Source organism: Drosophila erecta, unplaced genomic scaffold (genome assembly GCF_003286155.1).
Source record: "Drosophila erecta strain 14021-0224.00,06,07 unplaced genomic scaffold, DereRS2 tig00000021-arrow-pilon, whole genome shotgun sequence".
NCBI classification, from domain to species: Eukaryota; Metazoa; Arthropoda; class Insecta; order Diptera; family Drosophilidae; genus Drosophila; species Drosophila erecta.
Window position 1 is genome coordinate 12,617,622 of NW_020825198.1, and position 24,698 is coordinate 12,642,319.

At 42.5% G+C, this 24,698-nt stretch overlaps 1 protein-coding gene across 3 annotated transcripts; it reads right to left on the bottom strand.

Moving 5' to 3' along the window:
- Positions 1–296: 296 nt before the first annotated feature.
- Positions 297–23,471, bottom strand: LOC6545030 (bumetanide-sensitive sodium-(potassium)-chloride cotransporter). 3 transcript variants are annotated; one of them, XM_015157687.2, is made up of 18 exons: positions 22,474–23,471; positions 11,364–11,906; positions 8,748–8,927; positions 8,277–8,391; positions 6,365–6,623; positions 6,040–6,293; positions 5,868–5,982; positions 5,667–5,809; positions 5,431–5,596; positions 5,216–5,358; positions 5,047–5,156; positions 4,743–4,878; positions 3,870–4,680; positions 3,658–3,717; positions 2,469–2,566; positions 2,176–2,405; positions 1,131–1,366; positions 297–889 (listed from the first exon to the last, which is right to left on the bottom strand). In XM_015157687.2, the coding sequence occupies exons 2-18, from the start codon at positions 11,654–11,656 to the stop codon at positions 645–647; spliced, it is 3,594 nt and encodes a 1,197-aa protein (XP_015013173.1). In that variant the 5' UTR covers positions 11,657–11,906; positions 22,474–23,471; the 3' UTR covers positions 297–644. The 3 variants fall into 3 exon arrangements, with proteins under 3 accessions (XP_015013173.1, XP_026832328.1, XP_001972526.1); XM_026976527.1 differs by having other exon boundaries at positions 23,198–23,466; XM_001972490.3 differs by lacking the exon at positions 3,658–3,717 and having other exon boundaries at positions 22,474–23,470.
- Positions 23,472–24,698: the final 1,227 nt, after the last annotated feature.

A 24,698-nucleotide genomic window follows, 5' to 3' on the forward strand; every position in this document is an offset into this window, starting at 1 on the left:
TGTAAACTATGGAAGACAGGCAGTAAATTGACAGCATGGATGGAGGTAGTTTGACAATGATTTGACGGATTGAGATATAACAATGGGTTTCTTCGTTTACATATATCATATGTATGTTTTTTGTAAAAGGTAGTTTTCTGAAACGTAAGTAACTGAGATATCTCATCATACAGTATGTAAGCCTCCTATTCAGAATCACCCATTATGTGGTCTTCGTAGAATAACTAATATTGTTAACTTACCAAAACTACCATTACATTTTTTTCCAACTATGAGGCAACCCAATTAAAAGCCAGTTTAAAAATGATTAGCACTGCATTAAAGATGATTTAAACTCGATTTCTAGGACAATATTTATATTCACGACGCAGAGATGGACCGGTAAGGGCAGTCCTTCCATCAAATAAAATGACACATCTGTGGTGGACGATCGGATAGTTGGCGATCCCTCTGCTGATGCCAGTGCCTCTGTGCGTTTTGTGGGGTTTCCCTAAATTTATGTACATGGGTGGTACTTCTAAGAGATAAAATACTCGTTCGCCTAACGATAACGGTGAGTTTGGGTGTCGGTAGGTGTAAGTAGAATACAATAGATCCGATCTGATCCGATCCGATTCGATTCGATCCAAAAGGTCGCCGCTCTTCTACGAGTAGAAGGTCAGCACACTCGTCTGATTGCCGCGCACAAAGAGGAAGGGCGGCATATCCCGGCTCAGGCTCTCCAGCCAGGCCATGTAGAGTGGTGCGGACACGATGTTCTTGCGGGGCATCGGCAGGGTCATCACCACCAGGTCCGACTTGGTCGACTGCTCCCGCAGGTACTCCCGCAGGCGAAGGTAGCGATTCGTCTTGTCCTGCACCGCCAGCAGGTCGTCATCGGTGATGAGGGCTGGAAGGCAAATCAAGTTGCAAGTTACATATAATATTATTATTAATAACAAAATTAAGACTTAGTGACTCCAGAGCGATGTTCAAAACTCTTAAAACGAATATGTCCTACTTAAAAATTAAATAATTACAGTGAAGTATCTTGAACTCTAAAATGAATAACATTGTGTCTTTATAGTCCGCCTTGATTCAAGTATTTGTATATTGTATCGTACATTCTAGCTCAGCCTATATGGACTTACCATCGTCCTCATTGAGAGTTGCCCTGCTGCTGGTGCCATTCTCGCCATCCTTTTCGGTTACCACAAAGTCCTTAATCAGCTCGTTGAAGAACTGCGTGGATGTCTCCTGTGGCTTCTTCGTTATATCCGGAATCAGCGTCAAATCCGAGTAATCGATCCGAAACTTTGATAGCAAACTGGCCATCGAGCGCTGCTCGAACTCCAACTCCGAATTTTTGTTTGCCAAAGCGTAAACTCTGCGGGTGGAAAATTACAAAATTAACATATAAAATCATTGCTTTAAAACATTTGGCTTTATGAGTTTTTGGAAAACCGCATGAATATTATCTACGCAGGCTCGTCAAGTTTAATTAATTCCGACCACTTCAGTGTTTACTTTTGCAATTGTTTTCAGCTGGATAGATATTGTTGTAATATCTTTCATGCACATCCACTCGACGTTACGCAATTCATTAAAATATGAACATGTTGTATTTACTTTAAGCTGGTTAGATTTATTTAATAACTTTAAGGCGCACCACCGAACACGATATTTCTGTGCGGCAAACATAAACAATATTGCTCAAGCAAAAAATCTGTTTACTAGCTCAAAATAAAGTGCAAATAAATAAAAAAATATGTTTTGAAAAGAGCAAATATGAGCAGCACCAGGCACCGCACTTTCGAAAAAGTACACAATATAACAACAAATATAAACAAGAAAAAATGATATAGTCGACCTATAATACAAAAAATTATAATAAAAAAAGGTTCTAATTTGTAGAGATTTGTAGAGAATTTCGCCAGAAACATTTTGAGATATTCCACTTTAAAATCCGATTAAGGCTGTGGCGGAAACGCTTCCTTCTGTCTGTTACATACTTTTCAACGAATCTGGTATACCCTTTTACTCTAAGAGTAGCGGGTATGAAAAGTTGCCTCAAGCGTGCGCTCCTTTGGTAATCAGGATATCTGCTCTCCAAGGAAGAGCACATGACTAAAAATCCCTCGGTGCAAATTACTTGCCCGTTAGCTAGCATTTCGCGGCAATTCGCGATATACCCACCTCAATTTACAGGATTGCCAGGTGCGCCGGGTACTGATGATGTAGGGCAGCAGGAGTGTGAGTCCTCCGTCGTCGTACAACCACCAGACATCGATGACGGCGTGGCTGCGTTTTCTGGTGAATTGGGTGAGGTCCGCCAGGACCTCTTTGGGCAGCTCGGCGCCACCAGGACCCTTGTAGAGGGAGGCCGGGTCATCATGCTTCAGCTTGGACTTACGCAGCGAATTGCTCTGCAATGGTGCACGACAGTCAATCGATTATAATGGCTAATTAAAAGTGTTGTTAGCAGTTACCACAAGATTGGCTGACTTTGCGTCCAGTGGATCCGGCATGCCGGAAACATCCTTCGATTGATTGCCCGCAATGAAGGACAGGTCACTGGTGCTGGAGGCTAAATGGGAAAATGAAAAAATTAAGAAGAGTTTTCGAAAGAGTAACAAACGACTGGCAAACAAAATATCTTGGCTACACAGCAAAATCATTTCATCATTCGGGACATGCACAGACAACAAACAATGCAGCAGGAATTCAGCAGAATTCCATTTTCCGTCTCTATATGGGTATATATTCAGAACATACAGTCGCCCCTTCCACCAAACAGGGTCACCAAGTTGACAAATTTGGAGCATAAGTTCCAGCAACGAGGAGAGGGACGAGTGTCCAGCAGGACATTGTGCGAATTTGAAATTCAAATTTAAGAGCATTGCATTAATTTTCGGGTCCCAAAGGATTCGAGCACGCACAGATGTCGAACCGGCAAAGGGAGGCCCGAAAACCTTTGCTGAGCTTGGAGTTAGTTCGGCTGTTAAATATTAAAATGCTACGTTAATCGCTGGTAAACTTTATGGCTTGATTGCGGCCACATGCAGCAGCTGACATGCGTGATAGTGATTGCTTGTGCGCCATTATGTGGTGGCTGGCAGCCCATTCATATCCATATTTACCTACTCAGCCTACAACAACTTCACATTCCATTCAAGCCATCCATTTAAGATATCACACGCAATCTTAGCAACAAACCCAACTTCACCTGCACCTGGCCACGAGCGCATTCTCCGCAGGCTCTGCTTGAATCGCACTGCGGTTCCCCAGAAGATACGAAAAACGATGATTCGAAACGATGATACCAATTTAACAATTTAATTGCAAGGGATAATTGGTTGGCATTTCGACTTGCTGCTTGACAAGTGGGTAGGGTGGACCTGTGTATTGGTTAATGGCTGGCAAGTTTTTTACGCTTTCTGTTTATAAATAGTATTTCAGTTTATAGCACTATGTTGTGTGTGAATGTTTATATTACTTGAAATACAAAAAGATAATTAAATTGGAAGAGACTATAATTGCAAGTGGCTACAACTTAAGTCAATATGAATTATTCGGCTTAATCATTTTGAAGTACTCTATGTACAGGATTTCCTTCGACAGCAACAGCAGGTCCACCCTAATGTTAGCCTTTACCATTTCACCGGGCATGCTACTCACATTTGACTATCTTCAGGCTGTTCTGCTCGCTGTGGACCAACTGGTTTCGGTTTCGGTCTTCTACGTGATTGCAATTGTGGTGCAGAAGGTGCAATTGAGTGGGGTGGTGCGATTTAGGGGGTAAAGAGAGAGACATGCGGAATATAATCGAAGGATATGAGTTAATTAAAAAGTATTATATGGATCCCTCCAAGTGGATTCCTGTTCCTCACCTTGCGATACATTTCTGCTGAGGGAGTCAATGCTGCCACTCAAACCGTTCCTGGCACTACTGTCCACCGCCTGCAGATCCCCGGAACTCTCATTTGGCTGCAGGGTTCTCGGCACATCCGAAACGGTCTTCCAACCATCCTGGGAGCCCAGCAGCTGCGAACAGTCCAGACCCTGAGGAACACGCAAAATGGCCACGGAGAGGTACATGTCCAGTGCCTTGTGCATCACATTGAAGTACTGATCCAGCTCCTTGTGATCGCACGTCTGCCAGTCAGTCTTGTAACCCATCAGGATGATGTTCGGCTTAAGTTTTCCAATTCCAGTAGCCTGCATCAGGGCTCGGGTGCCCGACTCAAAGTCCTCACCATCCACCAAGGCATAGAAGCCCTTAACGCGATGCTTCCGGAACCAATTGGCCGCCCTTTCCTGCAGATATGTCCGGTACTTCTGGGAACTGGAACCTTTCAGAACGTGACCACAGACGAGCAGGGATAAGTTCTTGGTGAGCATGTAGGCCAAGTCGACGAGCACCGGCCGAGTGTTGGGCAAACCGGAAAGAACCAGTATCTGTGGCCGGTAGTTCTTCACGTGCTCCTCCACATTGTTCAGCTGCTGCACGGACATCAGGGCGTTCTTGTACGTCTGAGCCTGGGTGGTGGAGCCCCAGTTGACATCCGGTTTCCGGTAGGCCACAATTAAGTACAGAGCCAGCACGGCGGCAAAGGTGATGAGTGCAGTGGCCCACGAGATGAGGAACATGACGGCCACACAGAGAATGGCGCCCAACAGGCTCAGCCACATATTGTAATACTAAGTTGATTGGGGCTTATAGTACACATTTCTTGCTGGCGCACTTAAATCAATTAGCTCACCTTAAAGGTCGGTCGCCAGCCCACTGGCTTGGCCAGACTGGCATGGAAGGTACTGAAGTTGATCAACATGTAGGCGGCCAGGAAGAAGTTCGATATGAGCGGGGCAATCAGGTTCAGTTCGCCAATCAATATGAAGCTACAGCCGGAGGGGAAGAATACTTAGTGCTTTCTGAAAACTCTCTCTTTATCTTAAACATTTTGCTAAAAGAATACAGTTTTCTAAAGCACCTACTCAAGCAGAGGCAAACTTACGTGTCTATTCTTTATACGTTTATATAAAGAAAAATCTAAAAAAGCTACTTACGCGCAGGCAATGATGAAAGTTAATACATAGCCACGAACTGGCTCATTATTTTTGCCATACCCCTTGGCAAACCACACAATCTTCGGATACAGCTCATCCTTGCACAGGGCCTGTGGAAATGGATATTTTATGGGCATTTGACCTTGATACGGGAACTGGATTAACCCACCTGGAAAACCTTGGGAGCAGAAACCAAACTGGCCAATGCCGAGGATAAGGTGGCAGCATAGCAACCGGCGTAAATGAGTGGGCCAAAGCCGGAGACCAACTCAATTACTTGAAATGAGTTTTGCAGGCCGTAATTGCATTCACCTGTTTGGTAACGAAAGTGTTGCAGCTTAAATTACGTTATCATATATAAATCTCTGAAAATTCGATCGTTACCAGGCTGGCAGTCGAGGAATGCAAAGGAGCCGTTGACCGCATCCGTAAGGTTTCCAGTGGCATCACGAGCCACTGTGGCACCACACTGGAGGACCATAATCAGGTAGGTGCCGGTGGTGATGACAATGGCTAGAATCGTGCCTTTCGGAATGGATTTTTGGGGATCCTACGCCAAGTAAGAACGAATTAAGATTTTAAAGAAATAAAATGGACGTTTTTTTCGGTTTTAGGATTACCTTCAGGTCCCCCGAGATATTGGCTCCAGCTAAAATGCCCGTGGCGGCAGGGAAGAAAATGGCAAACACTGAGAAAAAATCGTGTTGAATGCCTCCTTTTTCCGGTCGATAGTCCGCAAAAAGGTTATTCTTAAACAAAGTAGCTATGGGAAAACAAAATATTTGATTACTCTATACAAGTGTTTACACATCCCTGCTCACCATTATAACCCAAAAATCCCATGGCCAGTTCCGCATCACTCTTCGGTCCAATAAAGCTGCCAATAACAAAGTCCCCAATGGCAACCAGCAGGATGACCAGCAGTCCGATTTGCGCCTGGTTAGCCGATATAGAATTAGGTCCATACCTAGCTAGTATATTACGCATACGCACCTTGGCCTCCCACTCCATGCCGACGACCACAATGATCAGGAGCAGCAGGATGGTAATGCATCCAATGATGCGCACGTCCTGAACGCCACCATCTACGATTTCCCAACCAAAGGTCGTCATCATGGCCAGCATGGACTCGCAGAAGCCGACCACATACATGGCACACGCCACTGCGTTCGCCAGGGAGAAAATCAGACCGATGGATCCGCCGAACTCCGGCCCCAGAGACCGGGATATCATATAATATGTGCCACCTAGGCGAAAGCGTCAAAACCACTTAGAGCCGTTTAAAAGGCGGCCACCTGGGGATGGTGTGTGTACTCACCTCCTTTGATGACACCATTAGTGCTTATCGCCGACATCGACAAGGCCGTGATGGTCGTGACAGCAGTCGTTGTCAGAATTAATACGAATCCCTCTATGACGCCCGCCTGGCCCACCACCCAGCTGAGCCGGAGGAACAGCATCACGCCCCAGATGTTCAGCAGGCAGCGGACGAGCACACCTTTGATCCATCCGAATTTCAGGACCCCATTCAGGATGCCCGACTCCGGGTCCTGATTACGTGTCAAGCTGTGCGTGTTCTACGTTTGAGTACAGAGAGCGAAAAAGGTGTTAGTATCTGATCACATTCTGCATGCGAAAAGCATTACCCTAAGGTATATCTTCATGTCTTGTACATATATTCAGCATAATATATTTTGTATTACATTATTATTATATTTATTATTCTAAATAAATTACTTTATGAATTTCAAATACTACATCAAAACGTAAATTAGTTAAAAATGAACAGTGTCTAAAAGAACTCATAAGCAACAAATAGGATTTTATTATAATGTAGTAATATATAAATATCGAAGAAAGTGTATAAGAAGTTCTTTGTAAATTATTAAAAGGCCTTTTCCACTTCTAAAATTATTTTGGTATATTCCATTCTCCTGTACGCAGGTGTAAAGTGCAAAGGGTAGAGTGCTCTTGAGAAAATTTCAATAAAGCTGTCTAGTGTTGATAAATGATTCGGCAAGCAACTTGAAGTTGAAGGTGGGGTAAATATCTTTCAATTCTTTAATTTTCAGCACAGTGAGGGACATGGAAAATTTTGACGGACATAAAAGAAATCCTGCTGAAAATAGATGACTTCAGCAACGGAGAATTCTGGGCAGCCGTATCATTCCCGCACTCAAGGCATTATTAATAGATTAATCATACGCCCCCGAAACCGCAGCACCCGTTGTGCCAATTGATCTATCTTGAACTTTTGCACTTTTCAACGAGACCCCATCTTAATTGCTTATTATTACGAGATGCCCCAGTGACATTGAGCGAGCTCTTTTTTTATAGTTTTTCGGACGTTTACTTAATTACCAAGGCTTGCTCATCATTCCATTCATCTGGATGCCAGCAAACAACAAAAGAGCTTGCCACATGATATGGCTATTGTGCAACGCATCGCATCATTTTCTCAATGGACCTTCAGTTGCTGCTTGTTGCAATTTATCGTTTCATTTCTTATTGACAATCATTTGCTCGGCCAATTGTGAAGCAAAAACACAAGCAATTAGTCTGAAAAGTGTGGTAATCAATTAGTGCCAATTGATGGAGCACTGCAGCTTCGGTATGGAAAACTTTTAGGAATGATTCACAGCAAGGGCTTAGAAGTCAAATGAAAAGTCAATGGACTTGTCAGATTTAACGGCCGCATAGTCAAATTTAATCGGTTAAGTCTTCCCAAATGGTGCTATTTTTGGAATACATTTCGGGACCGCATGAACTGCATTCGACAAGCAATTTCCCACGGATTTCCCAGGCTGCAGAGCCAACGACCGAGGAATTTGACTCCTGGCGGCACTCGCAGTCACGCTCATGTGCCTGCGCAGAAATGAAAATGGGAAATGTGAAAATGGGGAAATGGAAAATGCCAAGTGGCAAATGGCAAATGGCAAATGGCTTTTGGGGCTTTTTGGATCAGACGGGGTGACACTTGCCGCCGACGATTTGGCACTGCCGGGTACGGGTCAATTCTCCCTTAAAGGGTATTGAATTTGAATTTTTCCCGAATTTTCGCGCTGGGGCGTATGAGCGTAAATTTCAATTTGACTTTCACTGCGACTCGTAAAGCATTTATGGGTCCTGTAAATTTGTAATTTGTGGTTTTCGGTTATCCTGCGGTATATTTACGACTGGGCTGTTATTTTTCATTTAGTAAGCCCGCTCTGGAGGGGAGTGGAACTAACCTTGCCCACCAGCGTGGCGTTGTGCAGCTCGTCGAGCGTTGGACGGTAGGCCGCCTGGATGGACATCATGTTGCGGTAGTTGTCCAGGCGGGGTAACGCCTCTCTGGTGAAGTGCCTGTGGAAAGGAGTAGGGTTTTAATTGGGAAGGTCGACGGCGAAGCAGAGGATACACAGAGAAAAATAATGAAAAGCAGGCCCAGCAAAAAATTCTTATCAAGAAAAATGTTTACTTGTATTCGAAAGACTTTCGTTACTTTCTGCCCCAGATTTATAAATTTTCTGTTTATAATTTAATTTAATAATTTGCAAGTTTTATAAGACAGCAGTAGCTCGGTATTAGGTAGTATATATAATAATCTTCAAAAATATTCAAGTTAAGTTGTGCATTTTAATAAATCTAATCCTTAAAAAAACCAACAATCCCAGCTTATTTTTATCTGTGTAACAAGGTTGGGAGCAATGCAAACTGACCGGAAACTTTTACCATATTTTGTGTCGTACTCGTTGTCCAGCAACTCGCGCTCCTCCTGCGAGTCATTGGACTCGTCGGAGTCCTCATTTTGGGGGTCCACCTGGAAGCGGGTCGTCGTCTGCAGATCCTTGAACCTGGACGGTTTATCCTTGTCGCGGAAGCTGCTTTTGATTGATTGCCTAGGAATGAGGGATACAGAAGGGATATTAGATGGCTCATTTATTTTACGTTACATCTCCTTCAACCGAGCCCATTGTTGGCCCTGGCTACCACTTTAATTGGCGTCGGGCACAAAAGTTCAGGATTAGATTTAACAGCCCATTCGAACTCACACACCCAGTGGACATGGAATCAATATAAAACTCCGCTGCAAATAACTTTCATTATCAGCCAATTCAGTTCGACGAAATTAAATTGAATTTATTTTGATTTAGTTGGCTTCAGCCCCCCAAGCCACGGCTTGCACTCTCTGATTGCCGCCCATTGTGTGGATGCCCCAGATGAGTACTGCCAGTCTGTAAAAGAGCAGACGGCCCCAGGACACGCCCACACGCCCACACGCCTAGAAGGACATTCAACCCCGATCTGCCCGCCCGCAACCGATTATGAGTTGCATGGAGGAGCGTCTGGCATTCTGACATCCTGACGCCCTACTGGTTGCACCCGTTAATCGAAAGAAGCACAAGTACCCATGATTTCTGCGCTGGAATCTATGGAAACTTTTACAAACTTTAAATGAGCAACGGGGCACTTAAAAGTCTTTAAATTATGTGAGCTACAAAGGAGCAATGCCGTTTAAGAACATGTTGTGCGCATCGAAATGCAAATTACTATTTTCAGGAAATGCAATAGGATGAGAAAGCACAAGCATAACATTAAGGTATTAAAATGGAATGTGGTAAAATGTATCTTGCCAGCTTAAAGTTTACAGGCACTTAATTTAAAAGGTAATAAATTCAATATATCCAACTGTTTCCACGAAATTTACATTTCAATTAGGCGCAAGATTGAAAAACACAGCTCTTTATAAATATTCAGCAGAGCGTACTATGAGTAGATTTTTAGAATATTAAAGAGCCAAATGAATAAGTATCCTGCAGTCGAGTTAGCAGTTCTGTTGCTCTTCACATTTGCCAAACGTCTTGCTCTATGGCCTCTAGATATTTATATGATATATGCTCCCTTGTCAGTGAAAAAATTTATGGGGGGCTCGTCTGCTGGGCTCCACGGATTGCTTGGCAGCCGGGAACGTGAAGAGCACTCATAATGACGATCCAGTCGATTGTTTCTCAATGAGATTGATTTAATTCCGGCGCTGTAGGGCGTAAGGAAGCCCAGAAAAAATCTGAAATTAATTATCGAAAGCTGGCGATGAAAACTCGAAAGGGCCTTAAGTAAGCTTATCATTAATTTATGCAGAAACTCGCTGCTGGAAACTTGAGCCGATTATGAGGCATTTTCATATGAAACCGCTTGCTCGTAGTAGAAATTGGGTTGCCTCGGCTTTTCCCGCTCCTTCAAGGATGAGGGCCATGAAATTTTCATAAGCCCCATTACAATAACTTGATTCGCTTTTTTGTGGGCAGACTCGTACTCATAATGTAACGACGACATATCGAATCAAACATTTTATAGTTGGCGAAAGGCAGACAAAGAAGGACTTGTTCCCGCCAATTCCCCGTCGAAATTCTCAGGACTATGCAAATTGGCTGTCCACGGTGCCGATGGGGAATACGAGCGTAAATGATGGTTATTACTTTAGTCTGTGATTGGTGGGTATTGTTTGATTTCTGCAGGCGACTGTTGAACCTTCGCCCGCCGAGTGTTGAACCTGTCTCAGGTCGGCCACTTTCTGCTCTGTGATAGATGAGAATGGCCGAATTCGAGATTTTATCAGGGAGTTTCGTAGAATTGAATCGAATTTGAGTTATTGTACTCGTAGCTGATGGACTGAAAATTACAGCTGCAGCAAATGTGCCGTGAATGATTAAGAGGCATCTTGTTGAGCTGGTCTATAGCTGCTCATATCGATTCAATCTGCATTTTCGGCCATATTGTACCCAAATGATATTCAAGTTGGTCCCTGCTAACTCGGTAATTGATTCAAATGTCCTTCCTGACGGAGCGATAATTCTCGAGCTGCCTTAAAACATTCCGTGTAGAATCCTTCTGGTTCGGAATCTTTTGTAACCGGATGGAACAAGGGCGGAATTTTAACGCCATAATTAAGCGAGGACAAAATACAGGAGGCGACAAAAGCAATCCTTGTTTGATGAAACACTAAACAATTACCAGAAAATGAAAAATTCAAGAAATTTACATTCTCCACTAGACAAAGAAAAAGGTCGAATAGGACGGAAACCCCAACAGCCGCAACCGTTTTAGGCCCCAAGTACACTCAGAAAAAATGTAAAGAAAATACTTTAAAAGTATCATTCCAGCTTTCGACAATACCATAGGCATCCTTAAAGCCCATATTGCAAGAAAGTAGTAATGAGAAATACTAAATGAGGTTTTCCCTCGTCAATATCTTCAAAGTTACCCTTAGCGCACTGGTTTTTCTCGGTGTTGGCTCTCCTGCCCTCTGAACCCTGACCCATACCCAACCGACTCACCTCTGCTGCCTGGGCTGGCGTTGGTTGAGCATTTGTGTCGCATCGAATGTGTCGTCCTCGAGCAGGTCGCCCTCGGCGTTTGTGAGTCGGCGGTAGACCTCGTGCGGCCCATCCTCCCCAGCTCCTGCTCCTGCTCCTCCTCCCGCTCCCGCTCCAGCTCCAGCTCCTGATCCGGATCCTGGGCCATCCGCTCCCAGCGACTTGCGACTATTGCCGTTGACCGGGTTCACTTGAAACCTGTTGGGAGGCCGGTCGGCGGCTGAGCCCAACTCAAAGGAGATTGTGTCTGACATTGAGGCGTGTGTTTTTGTTTCTGTTTGCTTGCCCGGTGCTATTTGGGGTCCTCGCCCCAGGAAGATTTCGCCGAGTGCTTATGCGGTTTCCGTGTGCGGGTCGCAACTCTCAGACCCATCCACTGTGGCCAATAGTGTATGTGTATGGGTATGTGTAAGGGTATGGGTACGGGTATCCCTTCGTCGAGAAATCAGGACATCCGCTGCTGACGATTAAAGTGGCACTCGCAGTGGCAGCGCTTAAAGCTGTCTGAAAAGAGGAGACAAAAAGGAAAACCCATAAATCAAGATGAAGTGAAATAGCATCAAAAAGATTCGAATTCGCTGAATCAGTAAGTGTGCCACAAACGGGAATGTTTTTTTCTAATAGAAAAACACACTCGATTATGCATTGGGTTACTTGGGCGTTTTCTACCGACCCATGCATACACAATTAAACATAGTTTTGTAATCCCAGTCGTGGTGTCCTTTTTTCTGGTGCCTTTGTTGTTAAGGACACTGAAATGAAAACCTTTTCTTTTTATAGCCCCAACAACGAAAATACCACACCCAATACGACACAGCCTAATAAGTTGCCTCAAGTTTTGTGGCGTCTGCCCTGACCAGATGACGAGAATCCCACAACCCTTTTGGTTGGCCTTTTGGGAAAAAAAAGGCTGAATGTTTATTCTTCCACATCGATGTTTTAATATACTGCCATAAAGAATAAATGCACAGGGGCATACGCTTGAAAACTCAAATAAGCCATCAATCAATCGGCAGTTAAATTACGCAAAAATCAATTTTATCCGTAATTAAACCAGTGTGTATTGAAATAACTGTCTTTGTGTACGTAAAAAACAAGTAATTGGAGTAAATCGTTAAACCTAAAAGTTACCTTATGGTATCACAGGTTATAAAACAGCACAGAGTGGACCGATTTGGCACAAGTCAGGAATATGATATTTATTTTATTGGACTACCAGAACACACAAAATATTGAATTACACTATTTGATTTGAACATTGAAATGATATCAGACCATCGAAATACATCAATCAAGCAAACCCGTTTCCATTGACATATGTGTAGGTGTTTGAATTTAAAAGTTCATCAATAAAGAAGTACCCCGATTCGATTACCTATATTCATGTGGCATACGAGTATGTATCGACTTTCGCCAACTCGAGTGCCAAATATGTGTGACGAAATCCGAGAAAGCCACGCTGGCATTCCCGTGCAGTAATAAAAGACCTCCACTCGAAACGATTAAGGCGGTACAATGCAACCGACGGCTAAAAATAGCACCAACTCAAATTGATGCAAATTAATCATGATTAGCCGGCTGATGTGATTGCCAGGTGGAAAGAATGCGCCAGGGGAATCCCTTTGGACACCTGGCGCCACCTATGGGGGAGATGGAGAAGCGCCAAGCGGAAACGGAAGGGGAATGCAAAATGGGAGAGCGGAAACGGAAGTGACAAAGAAGTTGCGTGAACTAGCGACAATGTGTCACAGGTTTTGCATGCGCCATGTTTTATAGGTCAAGTTGAGAGCGACAAGTGCGAAAGGCAAACAAAGGCGAACAATTACCATAACAGAACGGCCAATCCAATCGCAACAATGGAATGGAACTCAAACAGAAGCGCCGATAGAGACGGAGATAGACTGCGAGAAAGAGATTGCAAAACGCTGGCTAATTACGCCAATTACGACATTTTACAAAAATTGTGGGAACTTTGCTCAGCTGGGCTGGGCATCGCAGAATTTGCACGAATTTATTGCAGGCAATTAAGATCTTAATTCAATGAACCCGTTCCCAGTCCAGACCCAGTCCCATTTCCATCCACTCTCATGACAGGCAAACGGCATCCTGGGCAGGTGCACCGACTTTTGGCTTATCAGCGTGAGACACAAAGGACAGCTCTTCAACCCGTTGACCCATGAACCCCAAGCCCCCCAACAGTGAGCAGTTTGGCAGGAAAATGCGGCACAGGCTGCATTGTTAAAAGTTTTCCAGGCGACAGCTTGCCTTCGACAGATGGCGAACAAGTTGAGGTCCGCTGATAAACAGACAAAATACCATGAGAAATTTCAGAGGAAAAAATTTTCAAAATTCTACAACAAAGCGAAGGAAATATTTATATCGAACACTCTAATAAAACCTAAAAAATGGCGACTATTTGACAAAGAAAATTGTTGTTTATGTAACAGCTCCTTAACATTTGAAATGATGCTATAATTTTGCAGATATCGTTCCTTAACAAAGAGTTTAATAGGTCACATTTATTTTTCTCCCTATGTATAAGTTATGGCCACTTTTCAACGGCATTCGGCTGATTTATGACCCCATCTCTGATTAATTGGCCATTTGTGGGGTTGGGAGCTACTGGCTCCCGAAAATGAAGCGTTTAGCAAGCTTTCGACCATGAATCTGCCAACAAAAAAGGCAATAAAAAACATATCAGAATAATAATTGTTGACAGTGCCACCGCCATTGGGGACCCAGTTGTGATTGCCACTGCGGTTCCCTCTTGCTTGTAAATTTTATTTGAAGCGGCGCCCACTTTGCTTTTCATTACTCAATTCCACGCCCGTTCGCAATTCAATTGCCACAATAAAATGCGATTTTTACAACGTCAGTGGTATTTGGCAACAATTGCATATAAAGCTTGTTCTGCCCCTAGCTATTTATACCGTCGAATTAAATGCTTAGATTTAATGGGCTCTTCCAGTTCAAAGGGATGCGAAGTTTGCAACTCTTTGGCAGCATCAGCTGAAAGTTAAAGCCTTCAAGGATATAACTTAGTAGACGGGAAAAGAGCTGGTATAGCATTTAAGTAAAACAGGGCCAAAATTCATGGTCAGAGGTCATTAAATCACAAGTGCTGGCGAATTTTATTATTTTATTGTAAGACCCAATTACAAGCTGCTTGTAGCTGCAAAAAGCAATGGCCGTAAAACACTGGCTGGTCGCCAGGAGGCGCCAGGAAGGACCTAATGACAGGACATCACATGTCACGTGTTAGTCACCATTGCCCCCGATATTGATATCAATCGTTTTTATGCTTTCCCCTACTTCGTGTAATCCCAAGCGGCAATCAGTGATGTGGCACGCACAAAAAAAGCGCAAAACTTTCAGACTGACCGATGTTGGCAGTAGTATCCGTTCATCAGTGGATGACAGGAGGTCATCTGGGCAGACGTATATACGTATATATTCCCAGATAGGCATCAAAGCGGATTAACAAACCAGGACCAAGAAGCTGGGCTAGAAGTTTGCGGGGAAGAAACGGAAAAGCCGGAGCAACAAAGTGTCAAAAGCACACAGCAGAAGTTGAGCAAGTCAAGCGTGCTGATCCGCATTGTATTACATTATTTTACGCCCACCGAAACGGCCAAATAAACTAACAACTAGCCGGCAAGCAAAGGAAAAGAGCCAAATAAAACAAGAAAAACTAAGCAGAGTGTGGGGGAAAAATGCGAAAAAAATGCAAAGTAGCTGGGGAGCAGGGAGAATGCGGATAAAGGGACCGAAAGAACGGAATCTCGTTTAAAGCCCAAAAATGCATACTGTTTGGTAATAAACAAGGAAAACGGAAGTCATTTTGGCAATCGGGCTAATTCTTTTGGCCCACATTTCATGTCTGAACAAAGGGTTGTTGGATTTGTTGCCTTGCTGGGGCATTTTTGCCCCGAGCTTCAACCGCTTAAGCGATTAAGGAGCCATGCGACTGACAGGCATTAGGGCATTAGCTTCCATGTTGTCAGTCCTGAGAAATGACGCAACATTGCTCCCTCCAGCCACTCATTCCAGGTTTTGTCCTGCTCCTGGCCTCTGGATCCTGGATTCTGGGTCCTGAGTCCTGGACCCACGCACAATTTAATGGCATCTCTGGGAAAGAAAAACATGCTTGGCATGAACTGCATACCCACGTGGAGATAAATCCTTGCAGAGAAAGGCCACACATTCGTTAAAGCAAAAGAAGTCCCCTCGTTGGTAAACAAAGCCAGCTCCCATTATATTAATTCAGTTTTTTCATCTGCAAGCATTCCTCCTTGTGTCGTTGAATGTAAAATGCTTGTATGGGGATTTAATATCTAAACCTCCAAGTGACCTACATTGCAGGTCCGTATGTCACTACCCATTATCAACAAATACACCAATAATGTTTTCGATTCAGCTCATTATCTAATTAACATTCTAAGCATTCAGTGATTCATTCGCTGGCAATGAATTTGTTAAGTTTACATATGTTGTTCACTTAAAGTGCAATGCTTAAACTTGACACAATTGCACCAAAAGCCGTTCTCCGTAAGCGAAAAGTAATTTAACTATTTTCGCAATCAATTATATATATTTGGCCAGTCAACAAATCACCATAGTCATGTTTTCTGTTTGCTCAACGCTAATTGCAATCCTTTGCGTCAGATTTGGTGCAAATAAGGAATATTTTATTGATTTGTGAGCTTAAGATAATATTTTCCCATATTTATTTATCAATCAACTTTATTTGATTTATGGAGCACAAATAAACTACACCTTTAAGCTAGCCGCAACAAATTTGTTTGGTTACACATTCTCTTTTCAATTTATTTAAATTTTAAAAAAATTTGTTAAGTTAATTACTTTGAATTAAAATTGATTTTTTTGCTCGGCCTCTACCGTAAAAAAAAAAATAGATTACATTTCGCGATTTTTAATAAAAAGTTGGATTGCAGAAATATATTTTTTGCTTTATGATGACCATTTCCACTCCTAACTAACTATCGCACTTACACAAAACATAAGCCATAACCCAGTTAATAACTGTTGACTGCCATTCTGAGAAAAGCCGTATTAAAAAGCAATGGGAATTTATGGTATGCCTTCCTCGAAATGCAACTATTTATTCTGCGTCAATTAAAATGGACTTTCGTAAAAATATATACAAAATTCCATGATGCACGTAAATACATAATGAACTGATTTTATGGGCTATTTCATATAAGCTGCTGATTTTTTGCTGATTCGAAATTGATGCGCTTTTCACGGATTATTTTCATGTCGTTACACATTTTTGTAAAAAATTCAACGAAAATTCACCTTAAATGCTGTTCGGAATTTGCGATCAAACCATAACCGGCAACACATTTCCATGGCCACAGTGACGAGCTTATATAAACAAGCAGACAGCGAGTGGCAAGTGAAATGCTTTAAATAAATAAGTAGAGTAACGAAAGCAGCCACAAGTTCTCGGCCCAGAAAAGCGTGAAACAATAAAATGTAACAAGTTTTGTGGGACACCGGGGTTTGACCTCTCCCAATGCGAAAAACCGGATCCGGGGACCAGGAAAAAGTTGCCCCTTTGTGAGTGTGCGGCCCACTTGCTTATTTATATCATATGGTTTTTCGGTTATAAATTCCAAATGAAAATAACCATAAATAATATTTCGCGGTCTTTATGGCCCAAACAGAAGCCCCTCGGTTCTAAAGGGGCGGTACTTGTAAGTGGGTATGGTTACGGGGGTTAAGAAACTGAAGGTTCTGTGCTTCTAAGGGGACAGCCGACGACTTTTTATGATTTAAAGTCGTAAAGAGCGGGGAGCCAGCAAGTATTTACGACTCGGAAATGGAAATATCATGCCATTTGGTAAGTACCATCCAGCTGACTTTGGATACACGAAAAAGATGCGAGTTTGGGGAGTCCACTGTTTTTATTTCGCTTCATTTGTGGGGGCATAAATTAAGTGCAAAAGCCCACTGACTAAACAGCAAACACGGGACAAATCACCAGCCTGCTGGAGAAAACAAAAGCTGCCGAATCGAAATAAAGGTTCATAAAAATATATTGCAACTTCCCCGGCTTGTGGCATATTTATACCTATATACACACATGTATGTACGAGAATTCAATTTGGGATGGATTTAAGCTGAACAAATATATTTTTTGTATTTGATAATATTCATGAACTTTAGCATGAGCTGATTGGAATTTCAGCAAAGAGAGTCGTTAAATAGCTTGTTAAATACATACTAACTTAGGTAAATATTGCGAAACACCAATAAGTAATTGCCAATTGTTCAAAACAAGTTTCTAAAAAACCAAACATCATACTGTTTAAATGAAAAGTACAAATTAGTAACCAGTTCTTGAAATCCACAAGTATAAAGATGCATATATTAAATGCGTTCTCGGGAACGGAGTAGCACGTTGAAGGTTTTTGTAATTATTGTGAAGCATAAGACAGTAAATATTTAAGAATATATTACACAGCCTCACTACTCTCGTCCACACATAACTTGAATTGTTTAAGTGGCAGATGAACGGGGAAATTCGAATGTATGTTATATACGACGATTCCGTTGAGGCAGCGAAAACGATCTGATATGGAGGTCCAAAATCGTGCTGATTGCTCAGTTTTTTACCCGCCAGCAACTTATTAAAGTAAGCACCTGCTGCAAGGCTGGAAACCTAGACGATATGGCATTTATTATATGGCATACTGAATCGTAAAGCCGAGCGGCGTCTCATATGAATATAGTCGCCTTAACCGCAGCTTAATGACTCTGGTTAAGTGTGCAATAAAAATGGATATGGGTCATGTGGCATGTGCCTGTGACTGCACCTTAAAGTGTCGTATCAATTCCTGGCTGCCAGCCAGTTCAAGTCAGAATCACATGACACTCCATGGAATGAAGTCAAAACCATGTGCGATATACTCGTACAAATTGTAAATTATGCATGTTGGCATTACATCACTCCTGCCATCTTTGTTATGAATTAAAGCACGTACTGCAAGGACTGCAGTTTGCCGATAGTTAAGACGCTTTTGATGGTGTTATTGTAACTGGGAATTTAATTAGAATGTGTGTGCCCTACAGAGACTGCCATTTAAGCCTACTGGTACTACGCCACTAAATAATCCAGGCTAACACCTTTGGCAATTGCTGACTTGTGCTTAATGGAGAACTTCGACGTGGGATTTCTCGTGATGGCACGAAATCAAAGTTGCCTTTGGGTCATTTGCACGTTCTTTCTATTTACATTGATTGGATGGATAGTAAATCCCTTGGGAGCATAACTTGGGCTGCCAATTAGCAAATCCTAAGCCGCACTAATCAGCAACTTTGCGAGAAACCCGTTTAAATTTCAGGTTTGCCATGCAAATCGAACTGAGCAAACATCAGCAGGCAGGTAATATGCAAGTTTGACAAAATATTGATTGTTGGCTGACGGGTTCCCAGAAATTCAAGTGCGAGCCCAGTTAGGAATAAGCAAATAGCAACATTCTCACAGCCAAAATTAATTGAAGTATTCCAGGAACACCAAATCTACTTGAGCTTCGAGTAGAGCCGTCGGGTATCCCACAAAAATTTTGGGGAAGGAATAAGCTCATATAATGCTCATAATTTCACAGGTCATTGCACGAATTGTTAGAACCGGCGTCAGGATGATTCAGTAAGTTTTGTTACCAAACACTATTTGGGATTCTCAGCGTATATGCCAAATATATTGTACATAGCGCTGAGAACAAAGCGAAATATGATAAATACGAGCCCACCAGATACATGTGGATATATATGTGAAAATTCAAGTTTGTGGCCCTCAAAAACCAATAAGAACGTGAAACAAAAACGGAGAACCCAAAACCATTTACCTGGCCAATTGGCCATGGCTTTTTGTTCTTCACTGTTAATTTCTGGTCTGTTTGTGTTCTGTTCTGTTCTGGCCAAACGAAACGATTGTTTCCCCGACTCGCAGCTGGAATTTAAATATATTTCGGACGTAACCCCTTCTGATTTTAACCCACTTAGTGCCCGGCCAGCAGGCAACATCAAAGCCAGCTGGCTCTAGTCTAAAATAATATAATGCTAATGCACACGCGGTATTTCTGTACTTCTGGCCTGCCAAAGGGCACGATGGCTAATTTGTATTAATTGTGCGCGTGTTCAACTTACGAATTTTATACCTACGAATGAAAGATAGACTGAGCGTCACATCATCTTGATTCGCGGGTTTCTTACGCAAAAGAATCTCGCTGGACGCTGGACACACGCCCACGAAATCGCTATCTCGGCATGAATCGCTCCGTCAATTGCCGTAAATCTCCATTAAATCGCTGGATCGCAAAGACAAAAAGGCGAAAGGTGAAAATTGACAACGCGGTGGCTACTTGGCTGCTGGTCAACTGGGCTACTTGGATACTCGGCGACTTGGCGACTTGGCGACTGCACCGCAACCCGGGAATTTCGTGACTTGGCGCTGTGATTTACATAATTTTCAACCGTGGCCCAGGCACCGCACCACTCATATGGGAGGCAGCCCATCATGCTCATTCTTATTCTCAGTCGCATACCCATACTCATACCCATCCCGTTCCCATTCACATTTCCATTCCCATTTCCGCCGTGGACTGCAATTTCTCAGTGCACTGGGAGAAATTCATAGCGCCCTCCTAAATATATGAAACTATTGGAAAGATACTGGTTATTTCAATTTAATCATTCATATCTCTTGAAGAAAGAAATACTATATGAAAGTATTGAGAAGAAAAGCTTCGATGGTAGCGCACAATCGATTCACAGATTCCTTCCTTGTACATTGTTCCAGATTTCTCCTTTGTTTTCTAGTACGCAGTTTTTTATCTTGTACATACCCATCGAGTATTCATTTTCGCAAGAGTGCTCGTAAATTTTCGATATACAATATATACATATAGTCTTCATCATGTGCTTCTGGGGCAATCGAGTGTGTTTATAAATTCGTATTTTTAAAATTTTGATTGAATTGATGAACGAAGCCTAGAACTAAAAGTTCTTATTTGCGAAGATAAGTGCCCAATGAACTGTTTCATGAACTTTAAAATATATCTTTTAATTTTACACGATATACTATATTCTTTTTAGTGCCTCGCGTCAGTCTATTCACCAAATGGCAGCCGTGCACTTTCTGGTCGACCGCCTTTGTCAAGGTTCGCAAGGTCAATGATTTATTAGTTTATTTGTTCGCCATTGAGTTGCGTTCTGTTGTGATCTCCGGTTCGTTGTCTGTCTGGCTGACTTTCTCCGGACTTTTGCCACTGGGTGCGACGTGCTGGAGCGGAGTGCCTATTGTCCATGGCTGACAGCAAAAGCTTGGGGATCAGGCGGCTTTGGCGCCAGTTGAGCCGCAAATCCGACGACCACCGCCGCACCCATTCAGCCTCAAAAGTCGCTCGACAATCATTAGGGGGAGCAGTGACAATTTGAGTTGCATTTCCATTAGCCCGGCTGTGTGTCAATGGCTTGGCAACTGGACAAGTTAATCGAGGCATGTGCTGCTCAGTTCTCGTATGCGCTGCGACAGTTCCAACCAGCTGAGCCCCACAGAACCCAGTTCACTTTCAAACATCTGAGTAGGTTACCCTAGGATGAGCCGCGACCTTCAAATGCCACCCCATAAAATATCTCGATCAATGATCGGTGCTCCGGGGTGGAAGGAGTGCAAGGAGTGCAACCCCAGGACCTGGGTTTCTGTTGCCCGGCGCCTTTGAAGCCCTTTATATGCAGCTGCATTTGGTTGCTATGGGCTTCTTTTTAGCTTGAGTTTCAAAAGTTATGCAATCCCACAGAAGAACATATTTCTATCATCACTTAATCCAATGGTATTTTACAGGATTTTAATATTTTAATATAAACTGATTATATGATTTTAATACATTTATATTGTATTCTGATCCCACCTTACAATATTCTGTTTGTCCAGGAAAATATCGAATTTCATGGTCGTTTGATTCGGATTAACTATTAAATATTCCAAGTATCAAATTTCTAAGTATTTACCTTACCCGTGGCTTTAAAAAAAAACATTTCATTAATGGGTTTTTAAGAGGAGCTCAATTTCTTTGTTAATGCCATTTCAAAAAAAAAGGTTTGATTTCTTTGGTTGATGCTTTTTGCCTTAAAATGTATTTAAAAGGCATTCAAACTACAATGTTTATCTGAAAAAAAGGAAAATATGAACATTTTGTACAAGCCCTTCAGGTTAAATGCTGTGGTATTTCAGATGGCTATTTCTAAAGCACAAATTGGTAAAACTAAATTAATGTTAAGCTCCTTTTGAATTGTATAACATGTATATAATATGCGAAATATGAGACAAAAGAACCATTTTAGAAATTTCGACAGCAGAAGTAGTTTTAGAAACTCATGTATATTAAAGTAATATGATTCCTGGGCGGCTTCTTTATGATTTTTCGACAGTCAGGTATAAAGTGACTCTCAGCTATTAAGTAGCACATGCCAGCATGCTAGTGTCAAAGTATCTGAGCAAATATGCAACCAGACATGCGAGTGCACCCCAGCAAATGACAACTGACCGCAATCCTGAACGCTGAATGATTCTAGTGTAGCGTCTTCCAGATTCCAGATTGTCGTCATAGAATTACAAGAAGACAGACAAATGCACCGGTGAATTTATTACCCCATTTAGTGGCACAGATAAATGGAGATGAACGAGAGCACTTGCCAAAGATAGACGAGACCGGACCCGGAAAACTGGTAATTGCTTTCAAGTTCAAGTGCATGGCAATCACTCACAAACAGGCTGAAAAAATGGATATTTGTAAAGCATATTCGAGATATTTTTAAACCGATATGTCAAACAAATAGTCCATTGAAACAATGAAACCCTTTTTGTTAAAAAGTTTTTCAATCAAATGCAGCGCCGCTGGGCACGCGTGGTTTATTAATTTACGGCAGGGTGCAGTATACAAAAGATATCCAAGTATATACAAAGGCAACACAGCTGGCCAAAAAGCCGCAGTCAAATTCAACAGAAATGTGTAGAATACAATTTGCTGCTTGGCAAACTCACCGAAACGCACAAAATGAATATCCAACTGGCAGATAATTGATTGGTAATTGATACGCTTTTTCTACGAACTCCGAATTTGCAGTAATTAATGCACTTCTCACTGCAACACGCACTAGTTCACTTTGGTAAATATTTGCCCGCGCCAGTGAGATTCGGCAACGTGGAAATGTGGAATAGCGAAAACAAAGCTCACTTACATATGTGCATGAAAAACAATTATTTTGTTATCAGCGTAGCTTGGGCTTAGAAGCCATGAGCATGAACTGGGGAGTACTTGAGACTCGGCTGATATCCAAAGGGGCACCACAAACCACCCACAGAAAGTTCCCCAAAAACACTTTTGCACCGAAACAACAAATTGGTTTGTTCAGAAGGGCACTTCATTGGCTTTCACGCACACACTTGAGATGGGAGAAGACTTATTTCATACACAATATGCATTTTAGACAATGTTTCGCTTTCTTGCACTGCAAAACGCTTCTTCGAGCGAATTAATTGTGTTCCAGTAGGATGAGCAGCAGCCTAGGATGGGTTCACCGCGTGGGGTTGCAGATACAGCGAGCATTAAGCATAAACTGTGCTTTGTATCTGACAGATACTTGAAAACTTTAGTATCTGCCGAATAGTTAAATATGTTACAGCCTGGCAGATGCTCAATCGTTCGGATTCTATTGTATCTTGCATATACTTTTACACGTTTTTATCTCTTAGATAGTTGTGGTACCTTTTAGATACTTGAACACTTCAACACTTGCCTCTAAAAGGGGCCCGTTTTCGAAAATAAACATCCAGCACCGAAAATAAACGATCGTTGCCTGTTCCGTCTTCGAGTTCAAAACGTGGCAGCTGATCCGACCACCGATTCCTCTTCCGATTGCGATTCCGATGAGGAGCTATGGCTTTAGCTATCCAAACGCACGTGCAGAGAGTCGACGACTGACTGAGGCAAACTCGGGTGGCGATCGCCTCAAAATATCAGAAGCCACTGCGGCGAATTCGGTTCGTCGTTCGCTCGAATGCGGCGAACAAACAAATGCTCGGGGGGCACCAAACCAACCAACCGACAGCATAACGAGCTATATAGTATATAGGGAGATATATGGGCAGATCGACCGAACCCAAGTTGCCCAAATGTGCGGCACAAAAATTCCATTTCACACACGCGCGCAACTGAAGTTGTGTTGGGTGAGTTTGGTTTCCGTGGTTTCTGTGAGATTCAGATATGGTATGGGGTTACCTTGGTGGTGGCTTTTGCACCCCTACAAATGTTTGGTACATCCATGTATCCGACACTGCATGCCATTTGAATGAGTTGCTAGATGACTCAGGCAAGCGCGAGTCGTTTGCTTGCATTTAGATACGCTTCAGCCGGTGAAAATTCAAGTTAATCACCGTTAAGAAAATAATTTGTGCAGGAAATATATAGTAGTTGCACGTTTTGAAGGGCTGCACTATAAATGTTTAACAAAATACTTAAATAATTCATTGCGTGTTAGTGTTCTGGCATACCAGGCACATACTGCTACAATGTTTTTAGATTGAAATTTTGGAGTCAATTTTATGTTTTTCCTCACTTAAACTAAAACTTAAAATGTTTCAAAGTTGCCCAGAAATATTGAAGTGACATAAATGACTTTCCACAACTCAACTTGGAGAAGAGAACAAATGCTTATGAAAAGAAAGTCTTAAAAAGTAATAAATCTTAACGTGACAGTTGTTCGTCCGCTACAACTTATTTCAAATATTTACCAGCTCTTGGCAAATACAAAAGAATACGACTTTTTTACACAGCTTCGCTTAGCTGGCGATGAAAAGGTGCAAATATTTTGCCAATTGGGGATTCCCAAGAGGAAGGCAGCAATCAAAACCGGTTTCTTGGTCAAGTGCATGCAATGCAAATATTTGGCCAAAAGGTTTTCATTAGCCGGCGAGCACAGTCACATCGAGGGTCTCCAATAATTGGGAGCTCGCTATCTACTTTTTCGAATGTTTGTATCACAGATAAGAGGCGACTCCGGATACCGGCGAACATACACAAATATCTGGGAATTTGTCCGGCTACCCGCCAAGTGGGCAAATGTACTCTGCGAGGCCTTGGCTCCGTATCACAAAAGCATTGGCCCACAATTGATTTTGTGGTGCAAGGCAAACGCCATTTGAAATCGTTAGTTCCCAGAATATTAATATGTTTAAGTGATCAATATATGCGAACAATTTTGGTTTAC

Excerpts from the sequence above, each read along its gene's own strand:
- LOC6545030 (XM_015157687.2), bottom strand. The coding sequence starts at position 11,656 with ATGTCAGACACAATCTCCTTTGAGTTGGGCTCAGCCGCCGACCGGCCT. Across the intron at positions 6,294-6,364 it reads TAATGGTGTCATCAAAGGAG|GTGGCACATATTATATGATA; the intron begins GTGAGTACACAC and ends GCTTTCGCCTAG. Across the intron at positions 3,718-3,869 it reads CAGCAGAAATGTATCGCAAG|AAGACCGAAACCGAAACCAG; the intron begins GTGAGGAACAGG and ends GCAATCACGTAG.